The 27,972-nt window shown below is 33.2% G+C and overlaps 1 protein-coding gene across 1 annotated transcript; it reads left to right on the top strand.

The window, feature by feature from the left end:
• Positions 1–1,148: 1,148 nt before the first annotated feature.
• LOC129216219 (elongation of very long chain fatty acids protein 7-like) lies at positions 1,149–27,877 on the top strand. The gene is made up of 8 exons (XM_054850416.1): positions 1,149–1,273; positions 3,086–3,172; positions 4,319–4,511; positions 7,617–7,700; positions 11,258–11,314; positions 15,417–15,522; positions 21,890–22,023; positions 27,546–27,877. Exons 2-8 carry the CDS (start codon positions 3,132–3,134, stop codon positions 27,735–27,737), a joined length of 807 nt encoding a protein of 268 aa, XP_054706391.1. The 5' UTR covers positions 1,149–1,273; positions 3,086–3,131; the 3' UTR covers positions 27,738–27,877.
• Positions 27,878–27,972: the final 95 nt, after the last annotated feature.

Below are 27,972 nucleotides of genomic sequence, written 5' to 3' on the forward strand. Positions count from 1 at the left end.
TTTCTGTTACAAAGTACATCACTTCATTTAGCAACTATTTTACTTTCCTTCCTTTAGCGAAAACAAAAAGTGACGTTTGCGTCGTCACCATATTTGCTCTTTTTTTTCTGATTTTACATTTTAATGGTAATTAATTTTTTCATGGATATATTTCGAGGTTAGTTAATTATTTTGCTTTTTTTTAGTTTGCGAATTACTTGAATTTATCTTTTTAACTTTTATGCTCAAGTTACTAGGCTGCTTATTTTGCATTTTAATTTGTTTCTTTAAAACAATAGGGTTTTTTTTCTCAGTTTAATGGAACTTTTATTCCTTTCAAAAACTTTTGTTTTGTTTTTAAGTCCATGAAAAGGGCAAACTAACATATGATATCACCAAATAATTTTTTCCTACGCAACTTTGACTAAGTATAGTGAGAATTTTATCAAATGATCATCAAGGTTTAAAATGAGATAAGTGATGTACTTTTAACGGGAAAAAAAACCCCTATACTTAATGATTGCAACGCTTCTATGTGCTTAGGAAAATGTCTTAAAAGCAATTCATTTAGGAAATATTCTGCCGTGGGAAAGTAAAGAGCAGCATCTGCAGCGCTATCCGATCCTAGAAGGCTGTCTTTACTTTTGACGTCACGCGATGAAACTTCTTGTTTTAAAAACCCGACATTTAAAAAAAATGTCTAAAAATTAAATGTTTGAAAAAAAAGGACTTTTTTTTTGTTTATTATGTCCATTTCAGTCATTAAAAGTAATATTTTTGCCTGATGGAAACACCCACATTCCTCAAGAAGTTGTGGCATACATTTAGATCAGAGAATTTCCCCGCGCCTACAGGTACTTTTTGGAATAGTGTCTGGTGTACGGAACTAGCATGTAGGGGTGCAGCATGTAGTCACGCCGTCAAATCATGCATTCCTTTTTCTTACAAAATCACACCTAACTTAATCCAACAAAATCTTGCCGTTTTCAAAAACCAGAGGAATATATTCAGGAAACTAACGAAGAGGAAGCAGAAAAACACTCAGTCCCATATCTGAACAACAACAAAGAGAAAATTAGGGAAGGAGGAAACACAGTTCCTCTTTTCTTAATTTCCCTACACTTAATGAAGTATTCAGTAATCGCTAGTTGTATAATTCAGAGAATAACATAATTAATGGTAATGATTAACTGACTTCTGTCTCAGAAGGAATTATTTCAGAGATGACGTACCTGCTGAACTTTTTTCGTAACGGAAGCTACAAATGCTTTCTACTAAAGTAAGGATTCAAAAAGTAAGTAGCTCAACTTCTATTTAAAATGCAAATTAGCTGTCAGATTTCTTCGGAATAGTTACACTTATTTTAATTATTTAGTAAGTTATCCTTCTTTTCCCTTTTATATAAGGTACTTTCACCAAATAAGGTCATGTAGACCAATAAGGCCACTACCCCTCCCCACCCCCCACTTTATGTCAGATAGTAAAAATTAAATAAATTCGGATTTTATCATCATCAGAAAGCGCGACTAATGGTAAAGCGTTATCAAGAAACAGTTTCGTATCAACAGGCAAAGATGTAGTGACAGTTACTGTTTTTTTAGTAGTAACAGTTACTGTTGTGGTAACAATAACTGCATAGTTATGACAACATTCTTGTCAAATTGCCTGATATTATTTTACACTAAACTTTATTTCTTCATGGCTCATTGTAGTTTATTAGTTTGAAAAAAATAGTTTAATTGTTCTAGAAAGTCGAATTTATGTAGTTCTGAAATTCAAAAAAGAAAAATGAGAAAAATAAAAGAAAATAAACTAAAACTGCAGAATAAAAACAAATGTAAATTATCTTCAACAATCATTATTTCACAGTTAATCCTAGGACTGCGGAGTCGGAGCCAGGTTGATTTTTGGGGTAAAGAGTAAAGGACTCGGAGTCGAACTTCAGCAAAAGTCTACTTCAGCAAAATTAGAAAAATCTGCGTAGTCAGAGTCGCAGTCATGAAGTCGGAAAAAGTCCCCCCCCCCCTTTTTTTTCCATGGGGCAAGTGAAAAAGAAAACATTTTTCTAGTGAAATAGTTTCTATTCGATTTTAAAACATTTTTGATCAAAAGAATCAGTAAATAAAAGGTTGAACGAATAAATGAAAAGATAATGAAACAATAAAGGAATAATTAAATGAATAAATCAATTGATATATGAAGAAAAATAAATGTGCAAAGTAAAAAATGAATGAATAATAAAATAAGTGAATGAATGAATAAATAAGTGAATTACTAGATGAAGGAATGTAAATGAATTTATTAATAAATGAAAGAGTAAGGGATTTATATTAAATGATTGAGTGAGTAAATGAAACCAACTATTTCGCTTTGCCCCGTATGTACTTGACTAATCGTAAAATTTATTTAAAATACAAATAAGCTCAATATTAACTAAATTTTTACTGCATTGAATATTAGAAGGTTTTAATTAATATTTAAAATGCTGATAAAGAGCACTTTATCATTTTAAAGTAAAAAAAATAATTTTTGACTTACAAGAAATAATTATTGCAATATGCGTATCATTTTTTTTAAACTGCCTTTAATCTTCGGAGGTATTTTTTCCTGACTGGAATAGAGTACACATGGTATAAATATAACATAGTTAAAATAATACCATATAGACGGCGCTAAAAGCAGAGTAAATATTTCCCAATTTCGCTTTGCCCCGCTATTTCACTTTACCCTATGTTCCCCCACTAACAAACTTAACCTTTTCCACTACAAAAGTCCTTTGAGAAATAAGTCCTTTAATTCATCTGAAGCGCCCTTTTGTCAGGAAGCACCTTGCCTCTTGACTAGACTCATTTACTTAAAATTGCCAATTTATGATTTAATTTTACAAAGAAGTGAATCGTTTTTAAAAACTTCAGTCTTCGATGTTATTTTGAATCTTGCATTCGCTTGAAAATCAAGAAAATAAGAAAATGATTTCTTTTTATTGTTATGAATAAATGAATGATTAGATTGATTGATCGATTGATGAATCAATCAATCCATCTAATTATTCCGTAGCAGTTTATTACAATTACGCTCCTAATTATATTATTTATTTCAATTATAGGTTCATGCTTTCCATTTAAATTGTATCAAACAACTTAAGAGCCAAAATGAATATTTGGGACAATATAAAGAAAGATTTCGCATCAGGAGGGTACTATATTTTTCCTAATTCTTTAATGAAAATTGTAAAGAATTCACTTATACTCAAATGAAATAATACAAGGTGTTTCATATTGAATGAGACAAGACGAAATCAGTCTTGTGAATAATGTAACTCCTTAATTTTAATACATCAAACTTTCAGTGAAGCTGTAGTAATCCAAGTTTCCATACATGTATGGTGTATTATTGCATTCCGGTCAGATGAAAAATATCTATGCGGTCTAGTTCCTGTCACACTAGGGATAGAGAATGCGTTTGTTTATAATTCGAGCTCTTCAGTTATCGGCAGTTCCATGGGGTTGCCTCCATTGAAATAGAATTTACAGGGAAAAAGCACAGTTGCAAAACATAAAGCAATCTGGATTGTAAAAGTAAATGGTATGAAATCCTGCCAATAAATTCATGCTTGTTTTAAATCAACACTAAATATACTCAAGCCTTTTTTTTTTTTTTTTTGCATTAAAAAATACATTAATTTATCAATTCCTCTTTTTAAGGCTTTATTTCTGAAAATTTCTGTATTAGGAAAAAGTTAAAAAATGGGACTTTAATGCCCAAGCTGTTGTCCAGAATTGTTAAATACCTATTGTGTGGTGGGGGGGGGGGGGGGACAACGACAACAAAAGAACAATTAAAGAACTTCTCAGTATTAAACTGATCCCAGTTCTTATGAGTTTATTCCCTTTTCTGCGTTCAAAAATAAATCAAAATAGATTTTTTTTTCTTTTTAATCATGAAGAAAGACGAATAGGGTGTCAGTATCAAGTCTTTTCCGCACCTCAGAAAGATCAAAGTTCTTGCAATGCTGCTTCCCTCTTCAAAATATTTCAAATTGCGAAAAAAAAAGTGAGGGAGGGGGCTAAGCTTGGTTACATTGCTCCCCTCAAAACTAAAAATATACATACTCCGCTGATAACTGAGTTGTCATTAGTTTCTTCTGGCATTGTAATAAATACTTTACAACTTTTCAATTGTATTTGGACATGATCTACATGAGATGGCAATGTATAGTTCACGCAAACCTAACCTAGCAGTATTGAGAAGGCAACGCAGATCTTCATAACAGCATTAAGACACTGCCATGGTAGATTTTTCCAACTATAGTATTTATTTATTTATATTTTATTATTTCAGATCCTGTAATCGTTGACTGGGCCTTAATGAAGCCAGACTATCTGCCATTTCTCCTTTCTGTTTTGTATTTGTTGTTCGTAAAGCTCCTGGGTCCAAATATGATGAAAGGACGGAAGCCTTTCAAATTACGCATTCCGATGATTGTCTACAACTTCGCACTAGTTTTTGCTTATGCTGCGTGTGTGACTAGAGTAAGTATTTTGATGTAAGGTAAACACGCCAGTAGTGCTTCAGTAGTGGCAACTTTAAGGTTTATATTAGAAAAATAAGGATTCCAGGTCTCTCAATGGATTAAAAAGTGCATCAAACGTGCAAGAGGTATTACCTCCTGCCTTTTTGAATCCACTGGGAAACCTTGAGTCCTATTTTTTTCAAATATGAACATTGAAGTGGCCACAGCATTGAAGCACTAGCCACTTCCGGTATGTTTACCTTATTGTAAGAAAGTAATTTTAAGCAGAAAGAATAATCAGGGTTTTAGTTGCAATTTTTATTCCCCCCCTGTTTCACAAGAAAGAATAGCATCTCACAACGAAGCTGTGTCCTTAGTCGCCTACATTTACGGGTACTACGCTGAATGGAAAGTTTTTTTCGTAATGCGCAAAATTTAGTTCAAGTGTTTTGTTTCTTTAACGTAAAATTACGCTTAAACCAAATATTACATACTCCTGAAATTCACCGTAAAGTTTAACCACATTAACACACTTATTTTTCTTACAATATAATCACATTCCAACTTACCAAGTCAAGCAACATTAAAAATTAAAGTATGGATGACTGATAAATCATTTTATTGAAAGGTTCGTCTGAACAACAACAAAAAATAATAAATAGATAAAGTAATAGAACGATTTACTGCTGTGTATCTTATTTATCGTCTGCCAAATTTAGCTTAGGTTTTACCTGCAATTCCGAATGATAATTTTGAGTAAGAATGACGGTCTCATTGCGGAACAGCATTTTTTCCTAAATGAAAACAATTGAGCGGAAGCATTAAATATTAAAACATTTTTGACAGTTTCTTCTTTTAAATTCTGTTGAATTCTGAAACAACCACAGATTTTTCAGTGGAAACGTGAGGCGGAAGCAATTTGTATGAAGCGATGCCTGTTCGGTGGTAAAAACACAATGCTGTTGTTACATCTGGCATCTGCTACCTGGCTTGTCATTTAGGTGGGGGGGGGGGGGGGGTAGGACGAGCAAAATTGAGCCCTCCCCCAGGGAGGGTTGGAGAAATTAAGGTACATGGGCATGATTTTAATGCTTTTTCGATATAATATACATTGAGTACATATTAGGGTGGAACGAAAAAAACAAAGTTTTTATTTTCGAATCGTAATAGTGCGGAAAAGTTGCGATTGGTGAAGACTTACAAAACAAAGATTTTTAAAATCGGATAATATCTTCCGATTCCGCAACGAGCCTGAATATTTGAAAAAATGGAAAATTTCGTGTTTTCTTAAAGATTTTTCAAAAAATTTGTTTTATGTTTCTCTTTAAGGCTCTAAGACAGAAAAGTTACGATTGGTGAAACCTTCAGAAATAAAAAAAAAAATTGAAATCGAATAATACCTTCTGATCCAGAACCAAGCCTAAAAAATCGAAAAAGTTGAGAATTTCAGAATTTTTCCGAATTTTGAACATTTTTTGATCAATGTATTTTTCAGGCTGCAGAACGGAGAAGTTACGTTTATTGAAGACTTCAAAGCGAAAAAAAAAATATCTTTTTGAAATAAAACAATATCTTCCGATCGCGCAACGAGTCTACTTGTTTGAAAAAATGTAAACTTTAAGCCCTTTTTCAGCTTTTTTTTTCTTTAAGTTTAACGATCCTCATAAGTTCGGTGTGAAATACTAATGGAAGAACGTTTGTTTATAAAACAAATGTGATATTTTAGTACTAGAGCCTGCCTGTAAATTGTCCACATGGCCCTTTAATCCCGCGATACTCATATTTGTTTATGTCGCTTAGTACAGTGTATGCATCTAATACGCCCCATTAGCGAAATAAAGAACCGCAAAAATATCACAGACGGTGCCATTCATGTTTACAGAACAACTCAAACCTGTTGATACTTACCTGACAATCTAAAACAAGTTATTTACCCTGTCATTGAAAGAAACTCTTTCTTTGCGCATCCCGAAAACTTATTAATGGCAATGGTGTTTGATGAAAGGAGGCACATAAGAGAACTTTAAAAACGTCTTAAAACCAGAGAATCTGTTTCTAAAGGCAAAAGCATTAGAAACTTTGTCATTCCATCTCTAAATTTCGAAGCAGTAGGTTACACAGAGATTATTAATTGGAACACGACAAAGCTATCTTCTCCACCTTCTCTTCGAAAAGTTCCTAACAAAAACATTGAAAATCTTATTGCAACAGGCACTATACCCGACTGGGATATGAAACTATTCCCCTGCCATACGCAAGCTGTCGAAAGATGTGTAAAGCTAGTGACGGAGGCTTCACTCAAAGTGTGTGGATTTAAATCAAGAGATGGCTACTTAAGAGCAACATTGAAATCCAGATCAATTATGCCCGAATTTTCCAAAAAATCTGATTATAAATTAGCTTCAACAACTAACACTTAAAACAATAAGACTTGTATACTGGATTGTAAATTTGGTAAATATTTTATAACGTTATATTATTTGAAAATGTTTCATTGTTGTAAAGAATGGTAGTTTTGCATAGTCAAGAAATAAATTAATGTTTATGTGTAATATAGGGTTTTTTAAAAGGCTTTTCCCTGTAACACCGAGGAAAAAAAACAACAAGAACAATTTTATTTTTAATCACTAAGAAAAGATGAAATTCTCCCTTTTTTTACTTTTCATGCTTGTTCCTGGATCAGAAGGTATTATTTGATTTCAATATATTTTTTTAAAATTTCTGAAGGCTTCACCAATTGTAACTTTTCCGTCTTAGAATATTAAAAAGAAACGTTGGAGAAATTTTTTAAAAAAATCTCCAAGAACACATGAAATTTTCCATTTTTTTAAATTTTTAGGCTCGTTGCGGGATCGGAAGATATTATCCGATTTTAAAAATTTTTGTTTTGTTTTGTAAGTCTTCACCAATCGCAACTTTTCTGCACTATTACAATTCGAAAATAAAAACTTTGTTTTTTTCGTTCCACCCTAGTACATATTCAATGTAAATTATTCATACAATTTTGAGTCACTTCCACCAGAAAAGTTTGAAATGACAGCCGGCCGTGCTTGCTGTTTAAGTTTAAATTTTATTTATGAATTGCTTTTCAAACTCTGAAGTCGAAAACTTTCTGTTTTATTAGGTACTTTATTTGTGTTTTACGACAAATGTCTATAAGTATTGGTGCATATCTGGATCAGCAAGGCAAAGTCCACAAATATACGAGGTAAGAGAATTTTCTTTACAATTATTTGTCAAGAATAGTTAAAAATATTAGTAAAAGCAATATTAGTATTTTATAAACAGTTAACAACGCACGCTGTGTTTGGTGATTGCCTTTTCCCACATGAAGTAAATTAACTCTCTGGCGCGTATTTTACTTAAGCTTGCAAGGAGAAAAAAAAAGAGTGAATTCTGAGAATAATATATATATATATATATATATATATATATATATATATATATATATACAGTCGACTCCCGCTACAACGCGATTCGACTTACGCGAAATGGCTATAACGCGAGTTTTTCCCGAGTAACAAATTTTAGGGCTATCGTGAATTCCTCGTTCGCAATACGAATTTTTTTGGAAGGAAGTATCGGTTTCGTTATTGGGTCCTAAATATTGATTTCGTTAACATATTTTATCCCTATAATGTTTCTGATAGCGGAAGTTCTCTTCACCATACTAGTCCACGCATCGCTTTGTTAGTGCATCAAGTAACCACTCGACGTTTTTGTTTCTTTCTGAATATTAAAGTTGATGAAATAAAATGGCACCTTAGTGCACTGTTTCATCTAAAGTTTGTAAAGATGGAAAGAAAAGGAAAGTTTCTGGCAAAAAAAAAAAAAAACTTAAGATATATTTGATACGCTTGAACAACTAAAAAGTACGTCGACGGTAGCAGGACAATAAGTATAAGAGATGTAGGTACCATGTAGTTTTAATTTATTTCTTTTCCTGCCATTGATCATTTATTTTGTGCATCTCAACAGTTTTTTACGTTGAATGAAGCAGTTTTTTTTAAGTACAGTATAAGTACAGTTCTTAATTATAAGAAACTTTAATGTATAGTTGAGGAATGCTTTAAATCAGTTTGAGGGGTGTTTATATATGTCGAAAAGGATTTGGTATGGTTCAAAAAAATGTGTATACATACCCTTTTCTACAACGCGAAATTTCGACTTACGCGAGGAGTCTTGGAACGCATCCCTCGCGTAAGTCGGGACTCGACTGTATATACATGAAGTCTTTTTTTTTTTTTTTTTCATTTTCCTTTAGATTCATAGAATGTTGGAAACTTTTTTTGTTAAGTTGTAAATATGTTTCTAAATTTTAAAGCAAAAACGCAGTCTTGACAAAATAACTAGAAAATCGCCCGTCAAGGTATGACGGATGAAAATTGCTTCTACATTTGAACGAACCTGTTTGGTGATATTTTGACAGTTGAAATTTTAACCCTAAATCGAGTGGATGAACCCTAAACTCCAGTAGATAGCGTTCATTATTAAACGCTTTTTCGTTTCTTCATTCTCCTAAAATGAGTCTTACCAGTAAAACAGTTAAGATACAGGGTCCAGTTTAGCCTTGTTAAAATAAAGCAATCAAGCAATGCCAAAAACAATATTATCAAATTATCATGGTGTGGCTCGATGAGCTCGAGTTTCATTGTTGATGACGTCAGAGAGTTACTCGATCAGTGAATTCGTATTATAAAAAATGAGGATAATTTCTACAAACTAATTAGGTCTACCTGCGCATCTTATTCAAATCCTGTTTTATGCGAAAGGAAGGCCAGTATACACTGTGAAGAAAACTGCAAACCATTATTTAAAAACTGTGCGCATAATAGATAATCTCCAGGATATTGGGATTGAATAAACTTTTCTTGTAACGATGGATCTCTTTCTTCAGTAGCTTTACTTAAGAAATATCGGTAACATTTCGAAATGCAACTCTTTCTTCAGTAACGCTACTGAAGAAGGAGAGCTACCGTTACTAGAAAAGTTTATTCAATCCGAATTTCCTAGATAAATTTCTTGTAAAAGCGCAGTTTTCTTTTACTACTATCAGAAAATCTCTAGGAAACTGGGCTTCCATAAATGTTTCTAGTAATGATACAGCTGCCGCCCGCCTTGCCTAAAGCCATAGATCGTAGCTTAAGTAGCGACAAGTCCGCCATCTTGGGGCTAAACGATGCTTTCCTCTATGTCTGCTACGGTGAAGTAGCGTGTTTTGCCTCTTGCTTGGTGTTTCTTGATTGCGAATTAACAATTAGTTAATAAGAAACCAAAATTAATGAGCATAAAACGCTACTTCACCATAGCAGACATAGAAGAAAGCATCGTTTAGTCCCAAGATGGCGGACATGTCGCTACTTAAGCTACGATTCGGGGCTTTAGCCTTGCCTAGTGGTCAGAGTGCGACCCGGATTCGAATTCCGGTTCGGGCATGGATGAACTTTCTCCATCCTGTCCTCGTCCTTCCTTTGTGTGAATGATTTGTTGTGTTGTGAATGGTCGCCTACCCTATAAACGGGTCCTTATGGCATGTGTGTATTGTGGAAGTCGGACTTCACACTAAATTACGGTACAGTTGGAAAAGTGAAGTGGTACACCCCAGATTGACAGCTTAGATATTGCCAGCACGACAACAACAACAACAACAATGATACAGCTTCTTAACTTACGTTGACAACGTTACATAAGAAAAGCTGTATTGTTGTCAGAAATATTTTTGGAGTACAGTTTCCTTGAGCCTAGAGTTTCCTAGTTCCTTCTTTCTAAATGTACTGCAGTTTTTTCACACTGTAGTATATCATAACTCCATTTCAAAAAAGAGTTTTATTTTCAACTAACTGCGTCCCCCGGCTACGCACAGTCTACCTGTCAAAGATGAAAGTTATGTTAATTGGGGCAGGTTCAACAATCGGGATCTTTTTTTTAATGTATTATTTATTCTCCATCAGAGTAATGACGACAGTCCCTAAATTGATCCTTATTAAAATTTTGACATAATTTCATAAAAAATCCCATGCGAATAAGGAAACTTCTTTAATCAAGTTTACAATAACCCAAAAATTCCTTTTCCCGTCAGGTTGTGTTGGGCGTTGCAGGTAAACGGCAGTATCTGCAGAAGTGCGTTTTCGAGATATTTGAAGAAACACGTATTGTATTCAATGCAAACAGTGGGGTAAATTAGCCTTTTTTTACGCTTTTTTTCAGTGGAAACCAAATAAGTAAGCGTGTACAATAAAACTAATATACAATTGATGACAAAAATGCAAAAGAAAAATGGAAAATTTGCAGTTCTTGCCCTTTACCTGGCCACGGAAGACTAGTCCCCAAAACTTTCCATCAGGGAAAAAAATCCCTAAAATTCCTCATTAGATAAATAAATATTATTTCTAAATTTTCCAAATCATCTGACAAAATATGACGAGTAAGGAAACAGTTAGGCCGTCTCCGAATACTCGGTCTTCGAAGAAGATTTTTCACCTGGTCAACTACTAAACTTTCCACAAGCGTATACCGACAGCTCGGTTATGACATCCAGAGATTGCAGTTTCGTTCTTGCTATGGACTCATCAGTTTAAAATAAATAACAACCGAGCTGAAGGCAGATGTCTCTCCAGTCTCTTGATATCATAACCGAGCTGTCGGTACATGCTTCTAGTTCTGCATTAGCTCAAACTTAAGGGCAGTAACTTAAAAATTACTAAGTTATCCATTTTTATTTTGTATATTGATATGTCAATTGACTAAGACATTTCTTTGGTACAGGTAGTCGTAATATCATGGATTATTTACCTGTTGAAGTATGTGGAATATTTGGATACAGTAAGCTCCTTCTATCAGTTCTTAACATTTGTTTTCTTAATTCATCTCGACTATAACGATTAAAGGAACATGTTAATGACTTTGTTATATGAATGCCTCACTTGCCAAATCGATTAACTCCATAAAACAAAAAGTCGAGAAAAGTTATGAAGAAGATAGTGTTATCTATAGGAGTGAGTAGGCCCTGGTGTTACATTTTCTGCCATCACATGGTCAGAAATGTACTGAACGAAAACTTTAATATAAATTCACATGCTAAGCAATGATAAAGCACTATTAAAGCAGAAATGAGATTTTTTTTTTTTAAAGTGGAGTTAATCGATTTGGCAATTGAGACATCCATTTAATGACTAATGTTCATTCATTAATAGAGTCATGAACAGCTCTTCTTCATTACACAAAACAATAAGTAAAAAATACTTTTTGCTCCTAAACAATACATATATATACATATATATTGCAACGTTAAATCGCACACATTTGCAGAAAACTGCATATACGTATTTCGGGGTCACAGGAAGCCCCGAAACACGTGTACGCAGTTTTCTCCAAATTTGTGCGATTTCACGTTGTAATACATAATTAGCATGAAAGAATATCCCGGTTGAAAAAAATTATTTTTCATAAACTACTACACGTACCACTATAAATGATACATAAAAGAATAATATACATAAAGATAAACTGTCATTTTTTTTTTTTTTTGGACGTACGTAACTACTTAAATGTACAAGTTCCGCCCTAGCGTAGCCAGAAATTCCTTCTGGAGGGGTTTTTTTTGGTCACAACAATCCTTTCACTTGTATTAACTACTGTATTAGGACTGTCAATAATGATAAAACAAAGCCTTCTAGGGGGTAAGCCCCCCCCCCCCCCTTGTGCGCTGCGCCACTGACGCTCCGCAAAACTGGAGCGGCTTTGCAGGTGATGATGATTTAACCCTTTATGCGTTGACCAGCCATATCCCCAAACCTAGCCTCATGTGCTTCTTTTTGTAGGGTTTCGACAAAGACTGTGTTTATACACCCCCATTGCTTAGCTACAACATTGCAAGAACAGAAAGATCGCATATGTGTAGCATTACGAGCAATTGACATCGTCATTTAAGGCAACTTCGATCCACAATTTCTCCAACTTTTTCAGCTCCTCTCACATTGTATTACTATTATTATTATCAATTTTTTTATTGGCATACAACTGGAAGAAACTTTTAAAGTATTGTGTAGTTATTCAAAATTAAGAATTTTTTTTTATAGAAACCGTTTGAAACTAGTTCTTATTTCCTGTTCAAAGGTATCCGGTCACTAAGGATAATTTTGAAACACGTTGGAAATGGGATACATAATAAACTATTTTACAAAAAGTAGCCTGAATCTCTAATTAATCAAAATTCTGCATTTTTATTACATAAGATTGCTAGATTTATGATTTATTATCTTGCATAAAATATTGCGATGTGGAACAAGAGATTTAATTAACTTCACTCAGCATTCAAGGGTAACTTCCAAACAGAACCTTCAGAAGGATTGGATGAAACAATTCTCTGTGTACACGAAAGGGTTCCCAACGCCGTCCAAGAGCAGTGGCGCTCCCCAAATACTAAAATATACACCTTATGAACGCCGCCCTCCCCGCACGAAAAAGAGTATCTTTAAGGCAACCACACTTAAAATTGCAACCTTGCAGCCTGCGCCATGCCCCCACCCCCTGCCGCATCTTTGGTGGGCATCCCCCTTTCAACAACGTTGTTTTGCTAGTTAATATGGAAAATATTAAGCTTATTTTTATATTTATATTTTTGTGTGAATATTTTGGAGATTTATGCCTAATCTCGAACAGAGGTTAATATCCCGGCAGTAATAGTACAACAATTTTTTCAAGTGATATTCCAGACAAACACAAAAACGATTAACGGCAGAAAAAGAGAAAATCCCACCAAGGGCAGCCGTGGGAATTAAACCCACCATATCCGGCTTAGAAGACGAAGCTACGAGCCGTGGAGTATTTACGTTTTTCGAAATGTGCCCCAACTCCCCATACAACCATGGTATTATTAACTACCATTCAATGAAAGATACAGAGTCTACATAAAAAAAGCTCTAGTATAGAACTCTATTAACCGAGGTTTTTGCTAATCAAGCCGATAATTTTACGAAGAAAGGCAACAGACTTTTTTAAAAATTAATGTAAATTTAATAAAATGATGAATTTTTAACTTGAAACTAAAAATATTTTCACGAGATTTGAGTATTTCCGAATGCATCTTTCAATATTTAGCTTGGCATTGTAAAAACACTCAACTGACTTTTTAAAACTCTTACTATAAGTTATTTTCTTATTTTATTTTTTCTCATTGAAAAACACTGCTATTTACTTGTTCATTTTCATCTTTTAAAACCATTTTAGCTAATACATTTTAAAAATGCATGTTCCTGACAAGTTTTGTACAAAATTTCTATTAACCGAGATTTCTGACATCCGAGGCATTTGCAGTTTCAATTAGCCATAATCGGGACTGCAGTATATCTACGGTGGAGTTATCTACGGTATAACATTTAAATGTAGTGAACATTTACAGTACGTTATGCGACAAATTGAAGGCAAACTAACCTGGTTTTACTTACAGATGTTTAATGTCAGCACCTTTAGTTACGGCAGGGTCTAATCTTAAATACAATTCCTCCCACACTTTGGTTTGCGTGTCCAAAATAAGTTCATTGTACTGAACGTTTGTGAAAATGTGTACTTAAAACATTTCCAACACTTCCAAACCTTTGTATAACAGACTTACTTTTCAAGGTATGACACAATAACATCAACTACAGACATTTTTGGTCGTCCCGTCTAATGATTTTACCTTTTACAAACATATCCAATCGTTACGAATTGTTATCAACTGATGTTTTTTGCCTTCAAGAAATCACTACTAAACTTAATTCGAAACGCACGTCGAAAACTATTATCACTCTTAGCAAATTACAGAACACAAAACTCTCTCCACCCAGGAGTAGCCATCTTGTTTATGTGACATTGCAACCAAAAAGACAAAAAAAAAAAAAAAAAAAAAAAAAAAAACACACACGTAAACATTTCTCGCGCATGCGCTTATCTAAAACTGTTTAAACTATTATTTTACTACTAGAAAGACGCCCGTCAAGGTATGACGGGTGAAAATCGCTTCCCTTCTTCTATATTTAAATGAAGCAATTACCTGTTTGGTGATATTTTCATAGTTAAATCCCTCTAACTCCAGATGATTCACCCTATAAACTCCATTTTTTCGTTTCTTCATTCTTCTGACATGACACAATCTTACCAGTAAGACAGTTAATTCACCGGATCCAGTTCAGCCTTGTCACAATAAAGCCTTTCCCTCGCACGTTGAACATTTCCAAAACACACTATCAAATTATCATGCAGAGGCACGAGTTTCATTGTTGAAACGCAAGGGTTACTCGATCATCGGCTGTTAATTATATGAGGATTCCATAAACTAACATTTCATACAGAGGTGCCCCGATGGCAGGTCACGGGAGGTCACGGTGACTTCCCAAAAATTTTCTTATTCGGCTAAATTATCATCATTCGGTAAAGTTTGGAGTTACATTCGGCAAATTGAGACTTTGCCCTTATCTAAAACTGTTTAAGTTACCATTTCACTATTTCATAAAGTAACGCTTTATACAGGGGCATCCCGATGGGAGGTCCCTGTGACCTCCCAAAAATTTCCATATTCGGCAAAATTATCATTATTCGGCTGAATTTGGAGTTCTATTTGACAAAACTATCATCATTCGGTAGAGTTTGGAGTTCCATTCGGTAAATTGAGACTTTGCGCCCTCCCAAAAATTTAAAGTTCGGGGCGTCCCTAATTTTACAAATTAATTTTAACCAACTACTAAATTTTTAAATTGAGACATTCTTTAATGCATACCCTGTACAATGAGTATATCATGTTTTTCTACGTACAAAGAAGACGTTTTTCTCTTTGTTGCTTCTTTCTTCTTTCTTAAATAGTACACAAAATTACCATTTTTTATTTTAATTTAAATGAAGAAGATATGCTTTACTAAGGCGCTGATATTTATCTCTTTTTTTAAAGATATTTTTTGTTCTAAGAAAGAAGTATCATCAGATTACAACTCTGCATGTCTTTCATCACTCATTAATTCCAATATGCTGTTGGATGGTGTTCCGAACTGAAAAAAGTAAGTGACATACTCTATTATTCCATTTCAAATGTTTGTTCCCTCATAAAAAAAAAGTAGTTCCTGAACACCTTTCATTCTCTACTTTTTTGTTGTGTGTTGAGCACTTTTACACTCATGAAGAGGCTCCGTTGTAGCCTTGAAACAGCTTTTTACGGCATTTCTTGACGAATTGTGCTTCTTTTTTATTTTAATCATTCTTTTACAAACTTGTTCGAAAAATACTATGCGTTGGACATCATGGTATATCAGACCAACACAACGCTTGATTAGAATGTAAGAACTGTCGCATATGTTTACGTTCTTTGAGTAAAAACAAATGTAATGATTTGTGTACAAACAATGTAAATAATTTTTGGTCATTATGGGGTTTCAAATTCGTTTAACGGCTATATGTAAATTTTAAACTAATTATGACAAAAGTTTCTTGAATAAGTAGAACACATAAGTAAAACAAACGAAGTAGAATAAACGAAGTAGAACACATAAGTAAAACAAACGAAGTAGAATAAACGAAGTAGAACGCATAAGTTGGACAAACGAAGTAGAACGCATAAGTTGAACAAACGAAGTAGAACGCATAAGTTGAACAAACGAAGTAGAACGCATAAGTTGAACAAACGAAGTAGATTGCATAAATAGTGTGTGCTACTTCGGGAGTAGAACTATAGTCAAGTGTTTCTGAACTTGCTTTAAAAAACTGCAGTAAACGATTTTTATACAGTACAAAGTTTTTTTTTATCCTGTACTGACGTACATTTAAAGCATCATTTAACTGTGAATATACCCTCCCCCCCCCCCCGCTCTTTCAACTGCCTGCGGTTTATTGATTAATTTATTTACTTCGCCTCATCATGCAAAATGCCACCTTTTTCAAAAATTCCAACACAAAATTTGCTAATAAGTAAAATTTTATTAAGCTCAAATAAAGTCACTTGGATTTAGTTTAAAACATTAAGCATTATTTTATCGTATGACAATACCAAAGAAAATTAGTAATTTAAGATGATCAGTATACATTTGCAAGTTATATGTTACAAAGAAATTTGTGTGTTTCACGCAAAATATTACACTCAAACCTGCTTTGGCGCGGTCCTAATTTTTGTGCGATCTTTTTTTGTGCGGTGTATAAAATTTTCAATAAAATTGGGACTCAATTGGTGGAATTATTTATAAAACGAGTTTCGAGAGTTTTTTTTTTTTTTTTTCTATGCGATCTATATTCACAGCTCAAAACCAGGTTTGAGAATTCAGTAAAATCCTCCAGATTTACAATCACTAAGTTCGAAAGCAAACGAAAAACTCGGAACAGTAGTGTAAAAGAAAACACATTACATCATCAGCAAACAGTTTGTTCAGCTATACATTTCTCACACATGCATGGAAATATTATCTGGCGGAAAATCTGCAGCAGCAGAAAATATGGAGAACTTTTAAAGACAGTTGCAATAGGAAACAAAAAAAAAAAAAAAAAAAATACTTGATGGTTTTCAATGGAGCAGCTAGAAATTCCTCAAGGAGGCTTAATCCTACTTAAAATCATCCAGCTCTGATACTTGAAACGATAATTGAAGCAAATTTTAATTTTACATGCGTAGTATTATTTACGTTAAACTGATTAGATGATAAAAAAGTATTCTAAGTGTATTGGAACTAGTTTTAATAATTGTATCTTAATTTTGAGCTTAATGAAAGGGTCCGACTACTAAGGGGAAGACTACTCTTTTCCTACGCCACTGTTTTTTTTTTTTTTTTTTTTTTGACGATGAATGATGAAAGGAACAGGGATTTTGATGACATTTGAATTGTTTGGAATTGTGTCATTTAGGCATTTTTAAGTACATTTTTAAAGTATTTTTTTATAATTTGAAGGGGTTTTTTCTTCTTAATGCATTTTTTAAAAAAGTTCAGAGCAATTTAACGTTTTAAGAGATTTCTCATTCTTTGTGCTTTTTATATATGATTGTTTTTCATTTTTTTTTTTTTTTAACAATGTAACATTCAATGAAACCTTCTTATCAGCACCATATGTTACTCAGATAAATTCTGAGTAAACTGTACTTCAACATCAACGCAATAACAGCAATGGCAATGGTAAACTTTTATCTGTATTATCCTACACCATATAACACCATCATAGAATATATTACTTAAAAAAATTTCAAAATCTGAATCGTTCAGTACATCAGAGTTTTAATAAAACATCTCTACATATTCTGCAGTTATTTTTGAATAAAATCACATGTTCATAGCAAAAACACTATCTTCGTTAAAAATCAACACAGTTTTTGTCCCTTTCGTTCCCAAAAAAATGCAATTTGTGCGAGCATAAGTGTTTCCGTCAACATAATGAACTGCTGCGAAAAATGTACTGAAATTCCCCGTTTAACCAGCAAAACCTCTATTTTATAATCATTAGTCCTTGATGCATACTTCCAATGGGGTCGTTTCCAAAATTTTAAAAGTATTTTTTTCTGAAAGAGCATGCTTAAAAACATAGGATCTGGTCATTTTTTAAATAATGTGGAAAGTGTAATATTTTTAAAGAAAACACCAAAATCGGAGCGCTTTCATTACTTACGCTTCTGTCGTGTGACGTCACAAATGATGAAATGCATTCAGTGTTGCCATTCACAGAGCCAATAATTTAATTCGCATCTTTACTCTCATGTATTGGCAACGATATGGTTGATAGCAAGCGTAGAGCGCAATATTTATTTCGCTTCTTGATTATCATAACGTGGAAACGTGGAAGAAAGATGCGCCAAATTGCATCATTTGTGACGTCATAAAAACCACGCCTTGTTTTCTAAATCAGACATTTTAAAAAATTAATTAAAAAATAACTGTTGGGGACATGAAAGTATTTTCTGAGTCCATGTTATTTTTTTACTCATTCTATCAATTTCAGTGACTAAAAGTAGTACTTTTGACTGAAAGCAGGGCCGATCCTAGGGTGTCGGCCCGCCCGTGTGCAAAGACCTAATGTGCCGCCCCTGAAGAGCAATTTGCATGTTTTGACTAATACTTAACGCCCATATAAATCTTTCAATTTTTCTTCAAATTTCTGTATCAAGTTCTGATTAAAAAAAAAAAAAAACAGAAGGATGAATTTATGTAAAAAGTTAGGAACTCCTTAGGTACACTTTATATCTTTGAAGAAAGTAATAAGTACCAAAATTTACTAGTCGTAAAAAAGCATTTTATATTCTGTCATTGGTGACATCAGAGGAAGGAGGAGGGGAGTCGCCCCAGAAAATATACGAAATTGGCGTATGAAAAATAGCTGGAATTAATCTTTGGTTGTGTTTGGTTGCAATGACAAAGATTCGTGAACATTCAAGGTCCATGGAGAAATTTTCAATATTGAAGTCAAAACTTGCAATCTTAGGAAATTTTTCCAGATTTGAGGGGAAAGTAATGTTGGAACTCTTTCCTGAAATTCTTTCAAAATTGATGTCAAATTGCAGCTATTTTTTGTGACCTTAGTTTAGGAAGGATCGGCGCTCCTCCCGAAAATTTTCTGAAACAGTTTTAAACACGCAATTTCGGGTTATCTTTGTTGAAATTGTTCGAGGGAGGAAGATTTGGTCTTCTTCTATCGAAAGTTTTCGAAATTGAAGTTTAAAACTCAAATTTAGGCTGTCTTTGGTGACGTTAGGGCGTCTGGCATCTTTCCTCCCGTAATTTATCGGTACTATTGTTTCAAAAACACATTTTTGGCTAGATTTGGACACGATAGGGGAAACGGGAAAATATTCCGAACTGAAATATTTTTCAGAATTAAAATCAATTTTAGGTTATTTTTGTGAAGTTAGGATTTTGGGGTTCTAAAAAGCACAATTTTGTGCTATCTTTAGTGACGTTAAGGAAACCGGGAAGCTTCAGCGGATCTTTCTGAATATTTTTCGATATTAATATCTGAAAAATACAACTAAAGATTTTTCTCCACCTCACCTCGGCGATTGATGGGGGATGCCGGATGCCCTAGTGCCGTGAAAATTTACATAAGCCATCCGGAATTTTTTAGAAATGGAAGTCCCAAAATCATATTTTAGGCATTGTTTGATAACGATGGGACAAAGAGCGGACTGGGGTTCAGTGTACCCTCAAGAATTGTTTTTTGAAACTGATGTCAATTTCAGGCTAGTTTAGGCAGAAAGGTTTGGTGGCTCCACGGAACCGTCTAAAAACGAAATTTTGAGCTATAGTGATTACATTGGAGAAAAGGGGGATCCGGGGAATTTCCCCCAAAGTTCTTCGAAACTAATGATTGAAAAACGCAATTTTAGTTTGTTTTTGAATACGTAAAGTGAGAGGGGGTGGGATTGGATGCCTCTCTAGAGACGCCAATTCAGACTATCTTTGGTAGTAATGTTAGGGAATGGATTTCAGGGCCCTCTATCTCAAACATTTCGAAAAAGAAATTCGAAAAATGCCATTGAGCAATTTTTGATGACGTTAGAGAGGGCTGTCTCGAGAAAAGACATTTTGGAGGCATCATTTTTAGGCTATGTTTGATTACATTAAGGAAGAAAGGGTGAACTTAATTGGATCCTGAAAATCGGTGGTTCAACCAGCGAAATTTTCCGAAATTAAAGTCCTAAAAACGCAGTTTGAAGCCTTCTTTAGTCTCGTCAGGGCATCCTTTTGGATCTTCGTTTTGGAGCTACACTTAGAATTTGTAACCCGGGGAAAAGGCTCTGTCCTCCTACCTGATCTGAAACCGGGCAGTTCATTCGAGATTTTAATTAGAAAAAAATGCTGTAAAGGGGGAAAATTAAAAATTTTATTTCGTTGATTATATATGTTTGACTCTCAGGGGAGTCGCAATTTTCCATTGTCTCTCCCTCTCCAGTCTCCACGCATCCACGACTGCTGAACACAGAATTTGTTGTTTGAAATACTTGCGAGAGTAACCTATCACCATAATTTTTTTTACACAAAATATGTCTTCATTGTTTAGAGTCAATAAAAACTTAGGAGGCTGGGTGAAGCATTAGTGCCCTTTAGAAGGCACCCTTTCATGCTTCCGGGGGGGGGGGGGGGATTTTCATCACTGCCCCTCCCTGTAACCATGCCTGATTACCATTTCTGTCACAAATTTTGCAACCAAATGAAGCATGTGTATAAAAAGTTGATATTAATGGATAATGGAGCAACACAATGTGCTCTAACATTCCATTTTTCTTAATATGCTATGCTGCTGGAAAATTGGCACTTACTTTGATAATTGAGCATTTAAAATTCAGCACATTTATTCGACTTATTATGTTATCTTGGGAGAAATTCTTGAGAAATTTTGCTTGATTAAAAGAACTATATGATGCGGCCTGCGGCCGCCCCTTACTTTGGCCGCCCTTGTGCGGTGCACACTCTGCACACCTGCTAGGATCGGCCCTGACTGAAAGAAACAACCCCAACAAAAATGTATCATGTTACACGCAGATTTGAGATACTGAAAGTTTGAAGCGACAAAAAAAAAAGTCAAAATATACAAAACTTAACTTTTTAAACGGCCTTATGTCCCCTAACTTACATTTAGGGAAATAATCTCCATTGAAAAAATATTGCAAACACAAAAAAACTTGATATTTGTTCGACCAAAACTCAAGGAGACATACGAGTTCAATGTTTTAAGGGACCATCCTAGAGATGAGATGCGAACATTATCGCCCTTTCAGAAAAATGGCAGGTTGTCAAAGTAAAAAACACAAAGTATTTATATTTTTCAACAATAAACGCAAATGTTATGCCGTGATACCCAAAAACACACTGAAACACCTCGAACAATTTGAAAAACCACACACTATGCACACATATAATTTTAAACACTTGTCGAAAAACGACAGGTTGTCGAAGTAAAAAAAGCGTTTTTATATTTTTCATTGTTATTCAAAAATAAATGCAAATTTTGTGCCATAATGCGCAAAACCTCGTACAATTTTAAAAAGCACTCTATGCACAAATACATTTTTAAACCCTTGTTAACTGCTGTATTTGCGGATTATTACTCTAAATATGAGTTAGGAGACCTTAGGGTCCGTATAAAAAGTAAAATTTTGTATTTTTGATTTCTTTATTCATTTTTTAATTTCAAGCTTTTAATATCTTAACTCTGCATCTAATTTCAAACATATTTAGATTAAAAGCATACTTCTAGGACTAACGGTTACGAAAGTAGATGTCTTGCACGTTAAACAGGAACACCCTGTATAAGGACGATGCTCATCCATGAACTAGTAACAATGTTTTATATTATGTAAAATTTAAACTTTTAAAAGCACAGAATAATCTGGGTGCCATTCTTTATTGCGAACACTTTAATTTGTCAGAAATGAATTGAAGTTTTTTTTTTTTTTTTTAGGTTTATTTCAAGTAACTCCTGGCATTATTAATGGTGTGGTACATGTCATAATGTACACCTATTATGGGCTTGCTGCTGCTGGAGTAAAGCAAGAATATTTATGGTGGAAAAAGTACCTAACTCGGCTTCAAATGGTAAACACTATTTTTATTCAACGTTTTTTTGAAATATATTTCAACAAAGAATTGTTCTGAATAAGTTAATGTTTTATTTTATAAGTGCAATCATTCAAGGTAACTTGGAACTACAATTTTCCTTTTTTAATTGTCCCATTCATAATGGGTATCTGAGAAGTCCTTGACTGTCTTGAAAATTCATAGAAAAGCAATAAATTGTCGTATTAATACATATGTAGTTTGTATGAATGCTTCACAGGCTCAAAAATTGTTTGTGACTTCTTGAAAACGAAAAAGAACAAAGTAAAATGTGTAATCTTAAGTAATTGCTGTGTCGTCACAGTAAGAAAAGCAAACGTCATGTGAAATGTTTAATCATTTTATTCATCAGAAAACAGTACCTTTTATTACCAAAGTTCAAAGTGTGTATCGTTTGTGGACATGAGATGAATTTGAGGACCGTTTAGTTCGAGCAACATACGGCGCACACATTGAACTCTGGGAATGAAAGTTAATTTTTCTGTTAATTAAAGTTACTTAGACATTTCATACGCCATTTGTTTTTCTTATTGTGGCGATAAAGCAATTACTTATACAGTCAAACCCCGATTTAACGAACTTCTATTTAACGATTTTCCTTCTCCCCCGACTAAAATGAAGGCAAAACTCCGATTTACTGAATAATAAAACCCGATTTAACGAATTACTTTAACAGCCAATTTGACGGGTTGTTTTTATTGTTTCCAAAAACAATGCAGAATAATAGTACTTATAAAGTTAAAATTCTTCCGCTTAAATTTAACGAATTAATTCCACGGCTGAATTTAATCAAGCGTATATTTGTGGAATTTAAGCTTTTCAAATAATGTATGTTTATAAAGTTTTCTTTGGTCAAGGCTTCACTTGATATGCATCTTATCAGGCTCAGTCATTTCAATAAAAGTTGTAGTATGAAACCAATCAATCGAACAAAAAACCTGGTCAGACTCCAGCGACATCTGTTGGATTTTAAGGCAACTTTAACAATATAAACATCAGATAACTTTATTTTTAAAGTGAATACTCAAAATTGAGTTCAAAAGTGTTTGATTTAATTTTAGAGCGGATTTTTTTCTTCTTCAAGAAAAATGTTTGAAAAGCTATTTTAGGTTAAAAGTGAAAAAATATGTAACTTTGTTTTCAAGAAATATTAAGTTTCAAAAGAAACCATATGAGTATAATAAGTTGAGGAAGGTGTTTATCTAGTACTAATTAAATCAATATAAAATTCTGTAATGAAAAAAATTTTGTGATAAACTATTCCATTTTTCGCATGAAGCATTTTCAAAATTATTTGAGTGATGTAACTACAAAGCTTCAATAAATATGAATATGGTTTAGTAATATTGAATATTGATCCTGTCTTATTTATTTCAATTTATACATTAAATAACAATTTCAAATGAGCGAAAAAGAAGTTTGCTGTTTGAAAACGTATGTGAGAAAAATGTTTTGGTTATGCTGTTTTTCTTTTTTTTTGGGGGGGGGGGGAGGGCTAATTTCTGTTTGAAATATATAAAAAGTTGAAAATTTTGTTCTGTTGATATTATGCGCAATATCATAAAAACAAACATAAAATCTTACGCACGAATCCATACTGTTTTTTAAACATATGAACTATGCTCAATAAATTGAATTGATGAAAAATATTTTTTTAGTTTTATTATGCAAGAATTAATTACAAATGCTTGCTCAAGCACAACTGATAAATATATTTATGGAAACATTCAAAAAGCGTTCAATTTTTTTTTTTTTTTTTTTTTAAACTTTAAAGTTGAAGTGAAAATCAGTTATTTTTTAAAGACGTATTCTAAAACTGGTGAATAACTCGATTTGATATCTTTATTTTTTCACAATAAGAACTGACAAAATGCACCAAAAATGCACAGAGATGCAATTGTTTTAAGAGAAAAATACGTAGAAAACATATCAAATAAAATTTTATCCATGAAACTGATCGTTAGTATCGATCATTATGCATTACAATTTATGTCTTTAAAGGGAACGTTGTATGTTAAAGAACAAGAAATTTAAATCATTTAAAAGTACATTAAGACAACAATGAGTTGACCAGGAAAAACATGCCAATAAAAATTTCAAAAAATGAAAAGATGGCAGCTTTTTAATTAAAGATTTTTACATATACCTATTTTCCAGCATTTAGAAAAAAAAAGCATCATTATAGTAAAAACTATTGAAAAAATTAACATACGTGAAACATTTGGCGCGTTTCAAAATTTTTTCCTAATATATATATATATATATATATATTTCCAAATTAAACAGTATTAAAAAGCACCAACGTTACGGTAATCTAGTCGAAGATCAATTAAAGCGTAAAATAATTCGCCAAATAAATATATCAATTAATTAAAAAACAATAAAAGTTCCATTGAAATGTTAGAAGAATAAACATTTGCGGCAACAATTTTACAATAGAAAAAGTTTTCGCCATGTTCGCGCCGAGATAATTACCCCACGATTTTAATGTGAGTATTAAATGGCAAGAAATATAATGCTGTCAAGTTTTGTGACGCCAAAGGATTATATATGTGCGTCACGATGCAGTTAAAATCTTGGCGATTATTTTTCATTTTATTTGTAGCCCCCGTATTTGGTTTTTTGGTTTCAATAAAATGAAGTTTTTTTTAATTGTCAAACATAGTTTGTTTAGCGGATTATTCTACTACATTTTACTGAAATGTCGTTACTTTTAATGTCGTTTCGTGACTCGTTTCATTTAATGGGAGGATTATGTAATAAACTTTGAATGGCTTTCGATGATCTAATTTTTTATTTGTCGAAACAATAGGCTATTTTGTCTTTTTCTTGGATTTTTAATCAAAACGAAGTAAAATAATTCGCCAAATAAAAAACGAACTTTTAAAATAACATCAGAAATCTCGTTAAAATATTTCGCCTAATCAATTTAAGTTCTCCATCATTATGTGACATAATTAGCAGAATAAGTTAACCGAGTCATAAATAGAAATTGAAAGTGTGTAAATTTTTAAAATTAGAAAAAAGAGCAATCATAGCATGGTTATGACGATGCACGCTTTACTGTTTAATTTTTGCCGACGATGATGTAAGTGTAATTTTTTTCAGTTTTCGCCAAGGTAGAGAGAAAACTCACCAAGTCAAGCGACGTGCCTATAACGAAATAATATCCAAAGAGAAAATATGTATTGCACTCATACCGATATTGTGAAAAAAAAATGATTATTGTTAAAATCTTGGCGATAGTGCCATTAAATACCTCTTTTAAATATGCAGTAAGACAGTTTATAAACAGCAAGGATTCCTTCCTAGAAGAATAATGTTTAAACCGTTCTCGTTTCTCGATATTAACTCACCTCAAATGTCTCAAAAGTGTTAGACGTATTCCCAGGGCCCGACTAACTAAACGTGAGGCCCAAGGCTCACAATGCTTTGAAAGCGCCCTTGTATTCATCACTTTCAGTCAAAGCGAAATAATGTTAAAATAATGTTTAATTAACATTCATCTTAAAGAGAAATTTGATTATTTTCACAAAAATACAGTGAAACCTGTGTAAGTTGACCACTTGCGGTGCAGTACTTTGGTGGTCAACTTAGACAGGTGGTCAACTTATAAAGGGTGGTACTGATTTTTTTTTTTTTTTTTTTTTTGTCACTTCTTGCATCATGTATTCATTTTTTTGACAAATTCACACTTACTCTTTCTGTTCAACTCACTTTCATTGTTTAACATTACTTTGAAACAAGAGTTAAAAATGCTATTCAAATATTTTTGTTTTTTACTAAATTAGACACTATAGTTTTAAAAATTCTATATGTGTCAGCTAATTTTTTCTTGCTTTCCCCCTTTTCAATTAGTTTTAATATTTCATACTTTTTATCAACCTCAAGTTCAACTAACTTTCTTTTTGAAGCCATTTTATGTAAAACTTATAACACAAAGAGCAACAAGCTGGAATCTCCTAGTTCATGAAGGCTGTTGAAAATGAAAATGTTCTATCTCTTAATCCCTTGCACCAGAAATAAATAAATTGACTCTAAAACACAATTCCAGTGCTGCCACAAAATATTGCAAGTGGAAGAAAAGACTTAGTACTTTTCTACTGACGACTGTTTTCATTGAACAGAATACAAAAGACTATCTTAAAAAGAACAAAAGAAAAACAGCTTTAAACACTATGTCATGCTTGAAAACGTTCGACCGGGAAATGCGGAGCAAGGTAACTTTTTTGCGGAGTTAAGCTAATTTAGCAGAGCAGTTAGCAATCCTGCATCAAAGCATTAAAATTATTCAGGGAAAGCCTTAAAAATAAGCTAATAAAAATAAAACAAAATAAAATAATTTTCTTGATTACGTTTTAAAAAATAAACCAAGTGGTCAACTTACAAAGGGTTTTTTACAATACTCCAAACCAAATTTGGTGTACATTGGTGGTCAAGATAGACAGGTGGTCAAATTAGAGAGGTGGTCAAGTTACAGAGGTTTTCCTTCATTATATAAGATAGGATTAATTCCGTTCCCGATAAAAGCGGTCAACATAGGCAGGTGGTCAACTTACAAGGGTGGTCAACTTTACAGGTTTTACTGTACATGATTTTTCACTGCGATTCTTAAGTTTTTAAAAGCATTTTTGCCCCTGCGGAAGAGGGGGCATCAGGCCCAGGCCTAGGATGCCTGTGCGGTAATCAGGCCCTGCCTAATCCCAAAATAATGCAAATAGTATTTATTTAATTTAATTTAAAATAAGACATAAGCTTCAGGGATGAATCCGTACATTTTGCCAGAAGCGAAAGCCAATGAGAAGTAGTTGAATATTGAGTTGGGACCAGCTTTACCTGAAAAGAAAAAAAAAAAAAATCCCATGAAAAACAGAACTGATGTGCCGTTCCGGCATCAATTCACCCTGTACTACTCATTGGTAACCATATCAATGAAATTTTACGTTAAAGATAGAAAAAACCCCCCTTTAGACCTCCCTAACAGCAGAAATAATACGTTAACTAATGTAAACAAAGGATCGCCGGGTTATACTACAGCGCACTCTTGCGGGCAAGTCGGCGCCTTTGATCATTTGAGAAATGACTGAGCCTGATAAGACGCGCATCGAGTGAAGCCTTGCTTTGGCTATCGTCAAGTACTAAATTTTAAAGTGTAATCCACATTGCTTAAGGTAAGCCTTGAAATTAGTTTTTTACTTTCCATTAACAAAATTAACTTTATAATTGCTATTATTTTTCATGCTTTTTTGCAACAGCGTTGTTTACAATCGATTTTCATCATTCAAATAATTTTTTTTGGTGTGAATATACATCTAAGTCAGGCGCAGAAAGAACAAGAGAGTGGCGTGAAGGAAAACGTGCGGATGAAGTAATAGTTCAGAATGTAAAAAAAGAAAAGATAAAAGTTTCACTTCTATTGTGAGTTTTACGGCTTACATTTTTTAAAAATACTTATTTACCTGTTCAAAATCATTAAAATTTATTTTTCTCCACTCTTGTAGGCACAATTCATAGTGGTCATCATCCTGCAAATATATGCGACACACATGGGCTGTTATTCATCTTTTATAAGTTTCTACATGGTTACATTCTTGTGCATGTCATTTTTCATACTTTTTGGAAATTTTTACATACAGACCTACAACTTGAGCTGTAAAAATGGACCGAGAAGAAGTATTTTTCACATTGATTAAGAGTAATAAAACGTAACGGATCCATAATAATATCTTTTCAGTTTTCATCTAGAAAGAAAGAGACGTAGATGGATGCAAAGAATAAAATCGATATGAAGGTGAAATTTCTGATGTAAATAAAGGAGTTTATTTTTCTATTCTATTGTTTGTTGGCATTATTAACCTGTAAAGCTTACATCAAAGGATATTATTTTTTGGGAAACTTTTTTTTTTACTCTTTCTTCTGACTGAGGGG

This window comes from Uloborus diversus, chromosome 2 (genome assembly GCF_026930045.1).
Source record: "Uloborus diversus isolate 005 chromosome 2, Udiv.v.3.1, whole genome shotgun sequence".
NCBI classification, from domain to species: domain Eukaryota; kingdom Metazoa; phylum Arthropoda; class Arachnida; order Araneae; family Uloboridae; genus Uloborus; species Uloborus diversus.

What these genes read in the sequence shown, in the direction of transcription:
- LOC129216219 (XM_054850416.1), top strand. Translation starts at nt 3,132, where the DNA reads ATGAATATTTGGGACAATATAAAGAAAGATTTCGCATCAGG. An exon ending in GGTGTTCCGAACTGAAAAAA is followed by an intron (nt 15,523 to 21,889) that starts GTAAGTGACATA and finishes TTTTTTTTTTAG; the next exon opens with GTTTATTTCAAGTAACTCCT. An exon ending in ACCTAACTCGGCTTCAAATG is followed by an intron (nt 22,024 to 27,545) that starts GTAAACACTATT and finishes CCACTCTTGTAG; the next exon opens with GCACAATTCATAGTGGTCAT.